The sequence below is a fragment of the Triticum urartu genome, chromosome 4A (genome assembly GCF_056163025.1).
Source record: "Triticum urartu cultivar PI428250 chromosome 4A, HENAU_Tu73, whole genome shotgun sequence".
Taxonomy (NCBI): Eukaryota; Viridiplantae; Streptophyta; class Magnoliopsida; order Poales; family Poaceae; genus Triticum; species Triticum urartu.
The window spans coordinates 595,707,233-595,723,437 of NC_141876.1; the positions used below are offsets into that span (position 1 = coordinate 595,707,233).

The 16,205-nt window shown below is 45.6% G+C and overlaps 1 protein-coding gene across 1 annotated transcript; it reads right to left on the reverse strand.

Annotated features, from left to right (window-relative positions):
• On the reverse strand, nt 1–3,145 carry LOC125553101 (uncharacterized). The gene is made up of 4 exons (XM_087519135.1): nt 2,735–3,145; nt 1,322–2,218; nt 965–1,114; nt 1–665 (listed from the first exon to the last, which is right to left on the reverse strand). The coding sequence occupies exons 1-4, from the start codon at nt 2,762–2,764 to the stop codon at nt 309–311; spliced, it is 1,434 nt and encodes a 477-aa protein (XP_087375261.1). The 5' UTR covers nt 2,765–3,145; the 3' UTR covers nt 1–308.
• Nucleotides 3,146–16,205: the final 13,060 nt, after the last annotated feature.

Below are 16,205 nucleotides of genomic sequence, written 5' to 3' on the forward strand. Positions count from 1 at the left end.
TAGCGCAGGCATCACAAGTTCAGGATTAATGGTTTTCCCAGCATGCAAGCAACCAACCAAAAGAAAGAAAGAATATAGCTTAGCTAGCACCAGAAGTTCAACTTGAACATGAACTTGCATGCATGCTGTGCTTCTCACGAAATGAAACCCAGCCTTAGTTCCTAGCACATACCAATCTCTCACTCTCACTGAATTCATTACACAGGCCCATATCCAACTGTCTGACTGAACACCCAAAACGATACAGGTCATACAGACAACTCAGTCCTTGCAGCTTAAACAACAAAGATGATCCGAAGAAAACAGGATCATTCATGGAAGATCACTCGGGGCAAGGGTTTGCCGTCTGTGATTCGCCTCACCACCATTTCTTGATCAGCCTCACTCTTTGGAAATAAAGACTCTCTTGTGAGGGCGACACAATCCCACACGCACTCTATGTCTCCTTTCAGAACAATCGTCTGCAAGTTGGGGGCTCGCTCCAGCAAGGCCCTTATAAATGTAAACTGCTGTTCCAGCGGCCTGAAGCCAGAGATCTGGAGCTCCTTCAGTAGCCAGTTCTTGGAGCTGTGCGAGTCCATCTCCCACTCAGGATTTTTTCTATCGGCGAATAGCAACTTTCTGTTATAATTTTCGTCCCAACCGCATGTGTCATGGTCCAATACCTAGATTGCATGAGGAAAACATACGAATATAGTTGACTTTCCTGGAATTGAAAAAACAAATCCCTTTTCATTTGCGATAAAACAAGTTGCTCTAAATGTACAGAATAAAGGGATTTGGGGGGGGGGGGGGGGGGGGGGGGGCTAAAAGAAAGGGACCTTTCATTTCAATTTACAAAGATGAAAGGTGAAGATGTGTTCATAAGTTGTGTAGAGTGAGAGAAGCTTACAAAGCATTATTTTAGAAGGGTAATAAGAAACATACTTCAACTGGAATACTAGACTGGAACTGCACAAGTTACCTCAATACATAATATTTCAATGGAGGGTGCCGCCACAAGAAAGGCTGTCGTCCATATAATGTCAAATTCAACAAAGATACCACACACAGACAGCTTCCTTAGCTTGTTGAATGCGGTGCAGAGTTGCTTCATTTCAGGTTGCATCCAAAGCTGACCACAAGATAAAAACAAAATAAGAAGAAACAGTTTAAAAGCATCTATAGAAAACAGTACATGTATGGAGGTTCTTGAATTATTTACAGCTCTATTTGTACTCTATCATGCAAAAACTCATCCATGGTATATCCCGGATAAATATGACCACACAGAAAATACAGAGGCGTGACAAATGTAGTGAATACAAAAAAAAAGTGGTACTTTTTCTCCTTGGAAGTCCAATGTCAGAGTATGTATGCTTGTGGTTCCATGTAGAACCTCACTTAATTTAAATGGTACATGCTTTAGTGTTAACGCAGATGAGAGTTCTAATTCCCCAAGAGATGGGACATAACACAACAGCAAGGGGCTATATTCAGACAACCAATGATACCATGTGAGCTTCTCCAGCTTTGGAAGGCAGACCAACTCAAGCATCTCAAAGCGACAGAAGTGGATTTCTAAAACACTGAGTTTTGAATTTGGTGCATCTATCTTACAGAGAGTGTGACGGCCAGTATCACAGTAAATGAGGAATAGATGCTTCAGTTCCTTGCAGCTGTCAAACAGGACACGATTGATGTCCAGTTCACTGAAGCATACATTGTACAGAGAGAGCTTTGTGAGGCAATGGAGCACACTAGGGTAGGCAGTGAAAAACCCATATATATCCTGCGCTCGCTGAAGCATATACTCTTCATTACGGTCAAGAGCATCTGTCTCGTCATGAATGGTGAGATCCAAATCTTTTAACAAACCACAATCGACTGCGTCACCCACCAGTGGGCCAAGGTCAGACAAGAAAGTATTGATCAAGTAGATCACAAGGTCCAGCCTCGTGGTGGTGGATCCTCTATGAGGCTTAGACAATAAACTCCTGGTTGCTTTGGTTAGAGCCACCATAGCTTCCTGCATGTCATTTGCCTCAATCGGGTCTGAGCGTGGAGCAGGTAGGAAACAGCTGACATCAATGTTGAGCTCAGGCAGCAGCCAGGGCAGCTGCCTCCACCGTGTTGACAGTGAACTTGTTCGTGCGGCCGTGCTTATGTCGACTTTCCGCAGGATAGACAGTAAAACATCATCTGGCAGCACGCTCAACCTATCTTCCTCCTCTGGTTTCTGCATACAGAAATATGGATCAGGTTACTTTGTTGCCGATTAACCAAATTCAGAGACTCGAAATAGTTAACAGATATAAGAACAAACAGTAGTACCAAGCCATATAGTGACAAGAACTACGAATGTGCGTCTACGTGAGACCCAAATTAGCACAAAGTTATCCCAAAGCCCACAAAGGCATGAATTTCCACCTCATATGAGCAACCCCAAAAAATCCAATCTCACTACTCCCAGTCAGTGTCACTCCCATTCCAACACACCAAACCCGCAGGTCCTTACGGTGCTCAATGACATCCTAGTTGGGAGCAAGGTTCGAGGAAATGCGGCCGACAATGCGACACCGGTCAAATACCCCAGATCTGTTCCGATTACAATCACCACTTGTTCATTTCCCTTGGATTCCTAATGCGATGTCAGCACGCTCTTGCCAAGAAAGTACAATCACTTGGTCATCCACCGAATCTACCGGCGGTACAAGAATAAGAACGGCAACACGAAAGGCTATGGGATTCTCACCGTCGCCTTCTTCGCCATGGGGGAATCCATCCCCTCGGTCCCTCGCCAAGGCGTGGCGGCTCGACTCCACGGCTGCAGATCCTGATCTTGGCGCAAACTTTCCCGGCCGGAGGGGGCCCCGGCGTCGCTCCTCGAGCGCCCAGCAAAGGCTCAGGAGGCCCCGGCCCCAGAGCACCAGCGGAGACGGCTCCCAGCACCGACGGCGGCCTACAGTAGACGCCACGTACCCCTCCCCTACCCGCCACGGTGGACAGTGGTGATGGCGGCGCAGAGAAGTCCTCCGGCTCCGGCGCGACTGCTCTCTCCCAGCGGCGGTCGATTGGGAGATTTTACGGGAGGAAGAAAAGCTCGATGCCTCGATCCCAAACTGCGAGAGAGAAGACGGGGCTTGTCCTTTCGTGACAATTTCCATTTTACTCACTTCCTTTTTTTTTGTCCATTAAAAAAATTTATTCACTTTCTGTTGTTTTGGGATAAGTCACATTTTGTACCATCTAAATATTCTTTTTTTTTCAAGTGCCCTTGCATCATCTAAAATGACTAACAAAATATGAAGTAGAGTATATGCTATGAAAAGTATACTACTCTGTACTGGATTGTATTTGAAAGAGGTTCTTATGATATAATTTTTCAGGCAAGAGATGACTCGGGCGGCGCCTCTAACACCATCCACCGCTTCTCCTCCCCTCGCCGTCGCCAATGGCTCCACCGGGCGAAGCCTGCGCGGATCCGGCGGCGGCGAGGGTCTCTTTTTCCCGACGGCTCGCTGGCAAGGGGGAGCTTGCGGCGGCGGCCGGCGAATGGCTGCCGGCGTGCGGTGACTCGCATCAGCTGCGGGCGGCGAGTGGGGGCGCCGGGGCAGCGGCCTGGTTCCGGGCTCTTGCGTGACCTGGGCGTGGATAGCTTGCGTGGATGGCGTGTATGCGCGTGATGATCCAGATGTGTGCGTGGAGCGTAGGTCGACGGCCGGCGGCTGGCGCTCGTCGGGCACGACTGGTTGTGTTCCCCGGGGCGCGAGGTGTGGTGTGGGTCGAAGGTCTGCTCCTGCCCAACGGCTTCCTTCGAGCAGCTTAGATTTGGATCTCTCTGATCTGGGTGTTGCTCGTTTGCATTGCGGTGCTGGTTTCTATGGCGGTAGTGGTCGGCGGCTATGGCCAGGGGTGGTGCGTATCTGGGCGCGTTGGATCGTGGGATCCTGCCACACAAAGGAGGCTAGCCTCGGCAGGTGTGATGGTTGGTGGGCGGCGGTCGGTGGTGGTAGAGGTGGTCGACATGTCCCGGGGAGAAATCCTTGCTCCGTTTGCATTGGAGCCGGCGATGGCGGCGCCCGCGGGTGTTGTGCCCTTTCTTGGAAGCGTCGTCATGGAGGTGTGCTCCTCCTCTCCATGGCTTGGGCTTCAGAACGAAACCTCAGATCTGCTAGATCGGGCGATGAAGGCGTCTTCGTGTCTCTCTCCTCCTTGGGGGCATCGTCTTGGAGTCGGCTACGACTGGAAGACCGGTGGATGGCGGCATCTTCGCCGCGTGGTTAGCGGAGGCGGGGCGCTGGTTTCTGTTCTGGCAACGATGATGGCGTCGAGTGGAGCTTCGGTCGCGGCATGGACTTTGGTAGTGGGTTCTTCCCGGCATGTCCAAGGTGCTCTTTAGTGGATTGCTGGGTTGCTTTGAAGTCGGAGCTGCGGTGGAGCGGGTCCAGGTGGTGACGATGACAGGCACTCGATGGTCGTTTGCAGAGGGTATGGTTGGCGCAAGTCCTGCATATCTTCCTTGTAATGCTCATGGTTAAAGTCGAAGTTGTCGGTTGCTTGCGCGTGTGGCTTTCTGGTGGCATGTGTCGTCTTGGCTTCTGCGCAGCTGTTTCTGGGTTGGCTTTGATTGTGGAGCTCTATGGTGAAGTTGGAGTCGCTCGTTCAAGACAACCGGTGATGACGATAACGCTTGCGACTCCTTGGCGGATGTCTTTCTTCTTTGCAGCTTTGTGTTCCATGTCTGTGAGCAGGTTGGCTGGTGGTGCCCATATCATGTGGCTGGGTTGTATCGGTTTTAGCCCGGTTTTTCATTAATTAACCAGGCAATTCTCTTCTTCTTAATCAATGAAATGGCAAATCTTTTGTCTTGTTTCAAAAATAATAATTTTTCAGGCAAAATGTCATATATTTAGGAACAGAGGGAGTACTTTATTAATTAAATCTATGGTTAAAATTTGATGTCAAATAAAAGAATCCTCACAAATCCATATGGAGGGAGTAGTGTCTATCACATCGAAGGTAGAATCCATGTCAGTAGTAGTGTGTTAATCACCTACTAGCGTGTGGTCTATACCATGTCGGGGTTTTTTAGTAGCAAGCTCATAGTATTAGTCATTGGTTGTGATTAGAGTGTCACATACTCCATTAAAAGAATCCAACACAACGACTGCATTGCATGTTATGCTACAAAGGTCAATGCATCGTAATCGAAGACGATTTTGTGATGTATACCGCCTCCAATGTATCCATATTAGAGGCGGTTTCCATCTCGAACCGCCTTCAGTTACGCACTAGCTCATTGGAGGTAGTTTACTTTTTTAAACCGCCTAATCATGCTCGTTAGAAACGGCTAAAAGTTTTAATGTTTATGACCGCTTCTTTTAGTCGCCTCTCACATTAGTAGTGAGAAGAGATATTCCAACTCTGAATTTATAATAGTGACAAGAGATATTTCAGGGTTGGGCTGGCGAAGATGGCTATAGCCTAGCCTACTAGCTACTCGAGAGTGTGGTTGCATCAGTTGTGCACGTGGATTGGTCTAGGTGAGAGATGTAGATGGGTTCGTAGGTTGGGACAGTGTGGGATAGAGAGTAGAGGGGGGGGGGGGGTTGATCATTTTTGGCTCTTCAATTGTGATGACCAAATCAGGGAACATTTTTTTGTTTCCATCCGTTCAGGTTTGGTAACGGTTCTTTGTTGGTAGATCAATTCTTGGTCATATACCATGCATTTAGTTTATTTATCTGGGTCACTTTTTCATGGTTCTGCCGCTGGGTACAGGTTGCGGAGGATTGAGTTCTTCAAATAGGCCATGCGATCTATGAGGCATGGGAGGCTCGGGGAAGGATGCTAGAGCTAATAGGTTTCACCAGAAACTAAACTCCAGGCTCATGTGGTGTTGGAATGCTAGTCTAGAGGAGAAGGGGTGAGTAGATTTTCCTCACAGAGGTAGGCTTGGAGGGTGCAGATGCACCTTGCAGGTGGTGCCCGCATGTAAGTAAAACAAGATAGAAACCATGGATCAAAGTAAAAAAAAATGGGTACACGAGGTGATATAATTAGATGCCAAGTTGGAATAGCAGTTATCACCTCAAGGAAAACAATCAAACCATTCCACCTCATCAAAGAAACCACTTCTAGTGGTTGAGGGGCTGAAATTGTCCAATTTAGAAATGTTTTTAAAGAAACACCCACAGGTATTTCCATATTCATATATGATAGTACATCAGGGAATAGAACGATTTAGAAATGACTCTAAATACAACAAATCCAAAAAATGAAAAACAAGGTCTCAGACTCCATCTTCGCCGAAGCTGCAAGCCAAGAACGAGCTACCTCGCCTCTTGGTTCGGTGCCCAAGGAACCTAACAACACTAAAGACCGCTTCCCCGGTTCCAGGAGCACCAACTCGCCAAACATGGCCATATATGTCGTAGTAGAAGGCCACCACTGAAGGCAAAGCAAAACCACCGGAGAAACCCCATCGGTGGGGCGACGCCCCAGAGAAAGCTCCTCATTGACCCACCGTCGAAGAACCAGCTGAGAAAAGGAGGAGGAACCCCAACTTGAAGCCTCACAAAGGTAGGAGCATTAACCATTGCTCCTTGGCATATCTGGACTTGAAAGCTCATGCAATTTTATTTCTTCAACCTCTACCATCACCACTGCCAAAAGGAGGCCAAATCCGCAGAACAGAGAGAATCTCATGTACAATGCTCGTCCAGATGCATACTACCAGATTCAGAGAGGACGACCTCCATGCGCCCAACGACAGAACTGGAGAGAACACTACCAGGAGTGGGACGACCTTGGGAGGACCTTATTCTATGACAACGAGGTCTCCATGAACTCGTCATCCAGACACTATACCTCCCAAAAGTGAAACCTACCCTGCCCAACCGATGAGCGCCCGCGGCCAGATCCACCTTGAGCAACCAAGATGGGCATCGAAGGTGTGGAGGACCGCCAGTCTCGCTGACGGGAACGGCGAGAAATCGCCTTTTGCCAACAATCTCTAATCTCTTCTTTAAGGTTCTCAATTGTTGGGCAAAGTTCCTTCACATGGAGGTGTGTTGGCAGCCCAACATCAGCCAATAAGTCCAACACATGTCAGCGGTTGATCTTCGCTGCATCTTACGGTTGAGAGCGCTTCCAAGGGAAGTGAAGCAAGGAGAAAACCCTAGCCACTCAACCCCTGCTGGTGGTGGCTGCCATTCTTGATAGTGTGAGAGAGCACACAAGAGAAAAAACACAGCATGTGAAAGAGAGGAGGAAGAAGAAGAAGTGGAGGTTCTATCCAGATTTGCTGCATCTGACTAGACAGTGTTTAAGATGGTGATTGGAGCCTCAAACGTGCTTGGATTGGCACCAAACTTGGTGAGCTCATTCCTTACTTTGAGTACTTCGATCTGCTTAGCTGGTTTGAGGATTGGGTTAGTGGAGCATCATATTTGAGAGTGGTTCTGTCAGCTCTGACTGCTGCAGTTTCATAACAGGGTAGTTTTGGGAGACTAACAGTTTGGGTAGGCAAACGGTGTCCGATTGAGCTGAAATTTTGAAGGGATCTCAAGAACTCGTGTGTCTACTTGTCTGCCAAATTTGGTGCTATTTGGTCTAGCAGTTTAAGAGCAATTTTGCAAAACACTGAAGGATACAGAAGCTGTATAAACTTTGCTGTGCTGAAATCTTGCCTCTGGTGGTTGTTGTTGTTGCTATGGGTTGGCAATGTGGAGAGTGTGTTGTAAATCTCTCTAGGTATTCTAGAGAAGACCTTTTACTCATCATTCTCATAGTGAACGTTTGTGGACCAGTCGGTCCACAGCCATGGTTTTTTACTCCTCAAGTTGAGAAGGTTTTTTCACGTTAAATCCTGTGTTACAGGTGCATGTTGTTTGTATTATTCCACAGCTTATTTGTTGGTTGAAGCTGTCCTCAAAGTTCATCATAAGTGAAGAGGTCTGTGTAGTCTGCACATTTGCCGTGTCGGTGAATTTGTGCAGCACGTTGTTGCTCTCCACCCCCAACATCAATTTGTAAATGTTAAGGGTCAACTTGTCAGGTTTTGAAGTCAATGGACTAAACACACACTTGTCTGCAGGTTAAGCGATTAAAAACGTAGCCATCTCCTTCATTGTAGAAGGGCTAAGCAAAATCTATGGATAAACCTCCTTAAACCCGAAATGACCATCTACACACACACACACAAATGCTACTCAAACAACCAAGCAGAGGGAGCTCCATGGCGGAGCACCAGATGTTGCCGATGAGTTCACAACCTGTCACAATTAAGTTACTAAATTTGTATTATTTGTTTTTTTGGGTGTACTATTTGTTTTTTTAACACAATACAATGTTGGAAATATGCCCTAGAGGCAATAATAAATTAGTTATTATTATATTTCCTTGTTCATGATAATCGTTTATTATCCATGCTATAATTGTATTGATAGGAAACTCAGATACATGTGTGGATACATAGACAACACCATGTCCCTAGTGAGCCTCTAGTTGACTAGCTCGTTGATCAATAGATGGTTATGGTTTCCTAACCATGGACATTGGATGTCGTTGATAACGGGATCACATCATTAGGAGAATGATGTGATGGACAAGACCCAATCCTAAGCATAGCACTAGATCGTGTAGTTCGTATGCTAAAGCTTTTCTAATGTCAAGTATCATTTCCTTAGACCATGAGATTGTGCAGCTCCCGGATACCGTAGGAATGCTTTGGGTGTACCAAACGTCACAACGTAACTGGGTGACTATAAAGGTGCACTACGGGTATCTCCGAAAGTGTTTGTTGGGTTGGCACGAATCGAGACTGGGATTTGTCACTCCGTGTGACGGAGAGGTATCTCTGGGCCCACTCGGTAGGACATCATCATAATGTGCACAATGTGATCAAGGAGTTGATCACGGGATGATGTGTTACGGAACGAGTAAAAGAGACTTGCCGGTAACGAGATTGAACAAGGTATCGGGATACCGACGATCGAATCTCGGGCAAGTATCGTACCGCTAGACAAAGGGAATTGTATACGGGATTGATTAAGTCCTTGACATCGTGGTTCATCCGATGAGATCATCGTGGAACATGTGGGAGCCATCATGGGTATCCAGATCCCGCTGTTGGTTATTGACCGGAGAACGTCTCGGTCATGTCTGCATGTCTCCCGAACCCGTAGGGTCTACACACTTAAGGTTCGGTGACGCTAGGGTTATAGAGATATTAGTATGCGGTAACCCGAAAGTTGTTCGGAGTCCCGGATGAGATCCCGGACGTCACGAGGAGTTCCGGAATGGTCCGGAGGTAAAGAATTATATATAGGAAGTGCTATTTCGGCCATCGGGACAAGTTTCGGGGTCATCGATATTGTACCGGGACCACCAGAAGGGTCCCGGGGGTCCACCGGGTGGGGCCACCTGCCCCGGGGGGCCACATGGGCTGTAGGGGGTGTGCCTTGGCCTATATGGGCCAAGGGCACCAGCCCCAAGAGGCCCATGCGCCAAGAGAGAAAAAAAAAGGGAGAGTCCTACAAGGGGAAGGCACCTCCGAGGTGCCTTGGGGAGGATGGACTCCTCCCCACCCTTGGCCGCACCCTTCCTTGGAGGAAGGGGCAAGGGCTGCGCCTCCCCCTCTCCCTTGGCCCTATATATAGTGGGGAAAAGGAGGAGCAACCATACCTAAGGCCTGGCGCCTCCCTCTCCCTCCCGTGACACATCTTCTTCCTCCCGCAGCGCTTAGCGAAGCCCTGTTGGAATCCCGCTACTTCCACCATGCCGTCGTGCTGCTGGATCTCCATCAACCTCTCCCTCCTCCTTGCTGGATCAAGGCGTGGGAGACGTCTCCGTTCCGTACGTGTGTTGAACGCGGAGGTGCCGTCCGTTCGGCACTAGGATCATCGGTGATTTGAATCACGACGAGTACGACTCCATCAACCCCGTTCTCTTGAACGCTTCCGCGCGCGATCTACAAGGGTATGTAGATCCACTCCTCCCTCGTTGCTAGATGACTCCATAGATAGATCTTGGTGACACGTAGGAAAATTTTGAATTTATGCTACGTTCCCCAACAGTGGCATCATGAGCTAGGTCTATTGCGTAGTTTCTATGCACGAGTAGAACACAAAGTAGTTGTGGGCGTTGATTTTGTTCAATATGCTTGCCGTTACTAGTCTTATCTTGATTCGACGACATTGTGGGATGAAGCGGCCCGGACCGACCTTACACGTACTCTTACGTGAGACCGGTTCCACCGTCAAACATGCACTAGTTTCATAAGGTGGCTGGCGGGTGTCTGTCTCTCCCACTTTAGTCGGATCGGATTCGATGAACAGGGTCCTTATGAAGGGTAAATAGCAATTGGCATATCACGTTGTGGTCTTTGCGTAGGTAAGAAACGTTCTTGCTAGAAACCCATAGCAGCCACGTAAAACATGCAAACAACAATTAGAGGACGTCTAACTTGTTTTTGCAGGGTATGCTATGTGATGTGATATGGCCAAAGGATGTGATGAATGATATATGTGATGTATGAGATTGATCATGTTCCTGTAATAGGAATCACGACTTGCATGTCGATGAGTATGACAACCGGCAGGAGCCATAGGAGTTGTCTTTATTTATTCATGACCTGCATGTCAACATAAACGTCATGTAATTACTTTACTTTATTGCTAACCGTTAGCTGTAGTAGTAGAAGTAATAGATGACGTGGCAACTTCAAGAAGACACGATGATGGAGATCATGGTGTCATGCCGGTGACGATGATGATCATGGAGCCCCGAAGATGGAGATCAAAAGGAGCAATATGATATTGGCCATATCATGTCACTATTTGATTGCATGTGATGTTTATCATGTTTATACATCTTATTTGCTTAGAACGACGGTAGTAAATAAGATGATCCCTCATAACAATTTCAAGAAGTGTTCTCCCCTAACTGTGCACCGTTCCTAAAGTTCGTCGTTTCTAAGCACGCCGTGATGATCGGGTGTGATGGATCCTTACGTTCACATACAACGGGTGTTGACGAGCCTAGCATGTACAGACATGGCCTCGGAACACATGCAAAACACTTAGGGTTAACTTGACGAGCCTAGCATGTACAGACATGGCCTCGGAACACAGAAGGCCGAAAGGTCGAGCATGAGTCGTATAGAAGATACGATCAACATGAAGATGTTCACCGTCGTTGACTAGTCCGTCTCACGTGATGATCGGACACGGCCTAGTTGACTCGGATCATGTAATCACTTAGATGACTAGAGGGATGTCTATCTGAGTGGGAGTTCATAAGATGAACTTAATTATCCTGAACATAGTCAAAAGGATTTTGCAAATTATGTCGTAGCTCACGCTATAGTTCTACTGTTTAGATATGTTCCTAGAGAAAAATTAGTTGAAAGTTGATAGTAGCAATTATGCGGACGAGGTCCGTAAACCGAGGATTGTCCTCATTGCTTCATAGAAGGCTTATGTCCTTAATGCACCGCTCAGTGTGCTGAACCTCGAACGTCGTCTGTGGATGTTGCGAACATCTGACATACACGTTTTGATGACTACATGATAGTTCAGTTAAATGGTTTAGAATTGAAGCACCAAAGATGTTTTGAAACGTCGAAAAACATATGAGATGTTTTGAGGACTGAAATTGGGATTTCAGGCTTGTGCCCACGTCAAGAGGTATAAGACCTCCGACGATTTTCTTAACCTGCAAACTAAGGGAGAAAAGCTCAATTGTTGAGCTTGTGCTCAGATTGTCTGAGTACAACAATCACTTGAATCAAGTGGGAGTTAATCTTCCAGATGAGATAGTGATGGTTCTCCGAAGTCATTACCACCAAGCTGCTAGAGCTTCGTGATGAACTATAATATATCAGGGACATATATGATGATCCTTGAGATATTCGCGATGTTTGACACTGCGAAAGTAGAAATCAAGAAGGAGCATCAATTGTTGATGGTTAGTGAAACCACTAGTTTCAAGAAGGGCAAGGGCAAGAAGGGATACTTCATGAAACGGCAATTCAGCTGCTGCTCTAGTGAAGAAACCCAAGGTTGAACCCAAACCCGAGACTAAGTGCTTCTGTAATAAGGGGAACAACCACTGGAGCAGAATTACCCTAGATACTTGGTAGATTAGAAGGCTGGCAAGGTCGATAGAAGTATATTTGATATGCATTGTGTTGATGTGTACTTTACTAGTACTCCTAGTAGCACCAGGGTATTAGATACCGGTTCGGTTGCTAAGTGTTAGTAACTCGAAATAAAAGCTACGGAATAAACGGAGACTAGCTAAAGGTGAGCTGATGATATGTGTTTCCAATATTGATATGATCAAATATCGTACGCTCCCTCTACCATCGAGATAGGTGTTTGCGTTGAGCATAGACATGATTGGATTATGTCTATCACAATACGGTTATTCATTTAAGGAGAATAATGGTTACTCTGTTTATTTGAATAATACCTTCAATGGTCTTACACCAAAAATGAATGGTTTATTGAATCTCAATCGTAGTGATACACATGTTCATGCCAAAAGATATAAGATAGTAATGATAGTACCACCTACTTGTGGCACTGCCAGGTAAGTCATATCGGTATAAAACGCATGAAGAAGCTCCATGTTGATGGATCTTTGGGCTCACTCATTTTTGAAAAGTTTGAGACATGCGAACCATGTCTATTGGTGTGTGTGCATGAAGAAACTCCATGCAAATGGACCGTTTGAACTCACTTGATTTTGAATCACTTGAGACATGCAAATCATGCCACATGGGCAAGATGACTGAAAGCCTCGGTTTCAGTAAAATGGAACAAGAAAGCAACTTGTTGGAAGTAATACATTTTTTGATGTGTGCAGTCCAATGAGTGCTGAGGCATGTAGTGGATATCGTTATGTTCTTACTTCACAGATGATTTGAGTAGATGTTGAGTATATTTACTTGATGAATCACGAGTCTGAATTATTGAAAGGTTCAAATAATTTCAGTGTGAAGTTGAGAGATCGTCGTGACAAGAGGATAAAAGATCTATGATATGATCATAGAGATGAATGTCTGAATTACGAGTTTGGCACAGAATTAAGACATTGTGGAAATTGTTTCACAACTGATACAGCCTGGAACACCATAGTGTGATGGTGTGTCCAAACATCATAACTGCACCCTATTAGATATGATGCATACCATGATGTTTCTTATCAAATTACCACAATAGTTTATGGGTTAGGCATTAGAGACAACCACATTCACTTTAAAAGGGGGCACCACGTAATTCCGATGAGGTGACACCGTATGAACTATGGTTTAGAGAAACCTAAGCTGTCATTTCTTAAAAGTTTGGGGCTGCGATGCTTATGTGAAAAAGTTTCAGGCTGATAAGCTCGAACCCAAAGCGGATAAATGCATCTTCATAGGACACCCAAAACAGTTGGGTATACCTCCTGTCTCAGATTCGAAAGCAATAAGGGATTGTTTCTAGAATCAGGTCCTTTCTCGAGGAAAAGTTTCTCTCGAAAGAATTGAGTGGGAGGATGGTGGAGACTTGATGAGGTTATTGAACCGTCTCTTCAACTAGTGTGTGGCAGGGCACAGGAAGTTGTTCCTGTGGCACCTACACCAATTGAAGTGGAAGCTTATGATGGTGATCATGAAACTTCAGATCAAGTCACTATCAAACCTCGTAGGATGACAAGGATGCGTACTACTTCAGAGTGGTACATAATCCTGTCTTAGAAGTCATGTTGCTAAACAACAATGAACCTACGAGCTATGGAGAAGCGATGGTGGGCCTGGATTCCGATAAATGGCTCAAGGCCATAAAAATCCGAGAGAGGATCCATGTATGAAAACAAAGTGTAGACTTTGGCAGAACAGCTCGATGGTCGTAAGGCTATTGAGTGCAGATGGATTTTAAAAGGAAGACAGACAATGATGGTAAATGTCACCATTAAGAAAGCTCGACTTGTCGTTAAGATGTTTTCCGACAAGTTCAAGGAGTTGACTACGGTGAGACTTTCTCACTCGTAGCGATGCTAAGAGTCTGTTGGAATTGTATTAGCAATTACTGCATTATTTATGAAATCTTGCAGATAGGATGTCAAAACATTGTTTCCTCGACGATTTTTGAGGAAAGGTTGTATGTGATACAACCGGAAGGTTTTGTCAATCCTGAAATATGCTAATAGGTATGCAAAGCTCCAGCAATCCTTCTAAGGACTGGAGTAAGCATCTTGGAGTTGGAATATATGCTTTGATAAGATGATCAAAGATTTTGGGTTTATACAAAGTTTATGAGAAACTTGTATTTCCAAAGAAGTGAGTGGGAGAACTATAGAATTTCTGATGAGTATATGTTGTTGACATACTAATGGATCAGAAATGATGTAGGATTTCTGTAAAGCATATAGGGTTATTTGGAAAGTGTTTTTCAATGGAAAGCCTGGATTAAGCTACTTGAGCATTGAGCATCAAGATCTATAAGGATAGATCAAAACGCTTAATGGTACTTTCAAATGAGCACATACCTTGACATGATCTTGAAGGTGTTCAAGATGGATCAGTCAAAGAAGGAGTTCTTGCCTGAGTTGTAAGGTATGAAGTTAAGACTTAAAGCTCGACCACGGCAGAATAGAGAGAAAGGACGAAGGTCGTCCCCTATGCTTAAAACATAGGCTCTACAGTATGCTATGCTGTGTACCGCACCTGAAGTGTGCCTTGCCATGAGTCAGTCAAGGGGTACAAGAGTGATCCAAGAATGGATCACAGGACAGTGGTCAAAGTTATCCTTAGCAACTAGTGGACTAAGGAATTTTCTCGATTATGGAGGTGGTAAAAGAGTTCGTCGTAAAGGGTTACGCCGATGCAAACTTTGACACTAATCCAGATTATTCTGAGTAGTAAACTGGATTCGTATAGTAGAACAGTTATTTGGAATAGCTCCAAATAGAACATGGTAGCTGCATCTAGGAGATGACATAGAAATTTGTGAAGCGCACATGGATCTGAAAGGTTCAGACCCGTTGACTAAAACCTCTCTCACAAGCAACATGATCAAACCCAGAACTATTTGGGTGTTAGTCACATGACGATGTGACCTGTGAGTGTTAATCACATGGCGATGTGAACTAGATTATTGACTCTAGTGCAAGTGGGAGACTGTTGGAAATATGGCCTAGAGGCAATAATAAATTAGTTATTATTATATTTCCTTGTTCATGATAATCGTTTATTATCCATGCTATAATTGTATTGATAGGAAACTCAGATACATGTGTGGATACATAGACAACACCATGTCCCTAGTGATCCTCTAGTTGACTAGATCGTTGATCAATAGATGGTTATGGTTTCCTAACCATGGACATTGGATGTCGTTGATAACGGGATCACATCATTAGGAGAATGATGTGATGGACAAGACCCAATCCTAAGCATAGCACTAGATCGTGTAGTTCGTATGCTAAAGCTTTTCTAATGTCAAGTATCATTTCCTTAGACCATGAGATTGTGCAGCTCCCGGATACCGTAGGAATGCTTTGGGTGTACCAAACGTCACAACGTAACTGGGTGACTATAAAGGTGCACTACGGGTATCTCCGAAAGTGTCTGTTGGGTTGGCACGAATCGAGACTGGGATTTGTCATTCCGTGTGACGGAGAGGTATCTCTGGGCCCACTCGGTAGGACATCATCATAATGTGCACAATGTGATCAAGGAGTTGATCACGGGATGATGTGTTACGGAACGAGTAAAAGAGACTTGCCGGTAACGAGATTGAACAAGGTATCGGGATACCGACGATCGAATCTCGGGCAAGTATCGTACCGCTAGACAAAGGGAATTGTATACGGGATTGATTAAGTCCTTGACATCGTGGTTCATCCGATGAGATCATCGTGGAACATGTGGGAGCCATCATGGGTATCCAGATCCCGCTGTTGGTATTGATCGGAGAACGTCTCGGTCATGTCTGCATGTCTCCCGAACCCGTAGGGTCTACACACTTAAGGTTCGGTGACGCTAGGGTTATAGAGATATTAGTATGCGGTAACCCGAAAGTTGTTCGGAGTCCCGGATGAGATCCCGGACGTCACGAGGAGTTCCGGAATGGTCCGGAGGTAAAGAATTATATATAGGAAGTGCTATTTCGGCCATCGGGACAAGTTTCGGGGTCATCGGTATTGTACCGGGACCACCAGAAGGGTCCCGG

Coding starts and splice junctions, on each gene's coding strand:
- LOC125553101 (XM_087519135.1), bottom strand. CDS start 2,764: ATGGATTCCCCCATGGCGAAGAAGGCGACG. Junction 2,219..2,734: donor CCATGGCGAAGAAGGCGACG/GTGAGAATCCCA, acceptor TTCTGTATGCAG/AAACCAGAGGAGGAAGATAG. Junction 666..964: donor TTGAAATATTATGTATTGAG/GTAACTTGTGCA, acceptor CATGCAATCTAG/GTATTGGACCATGACACATG.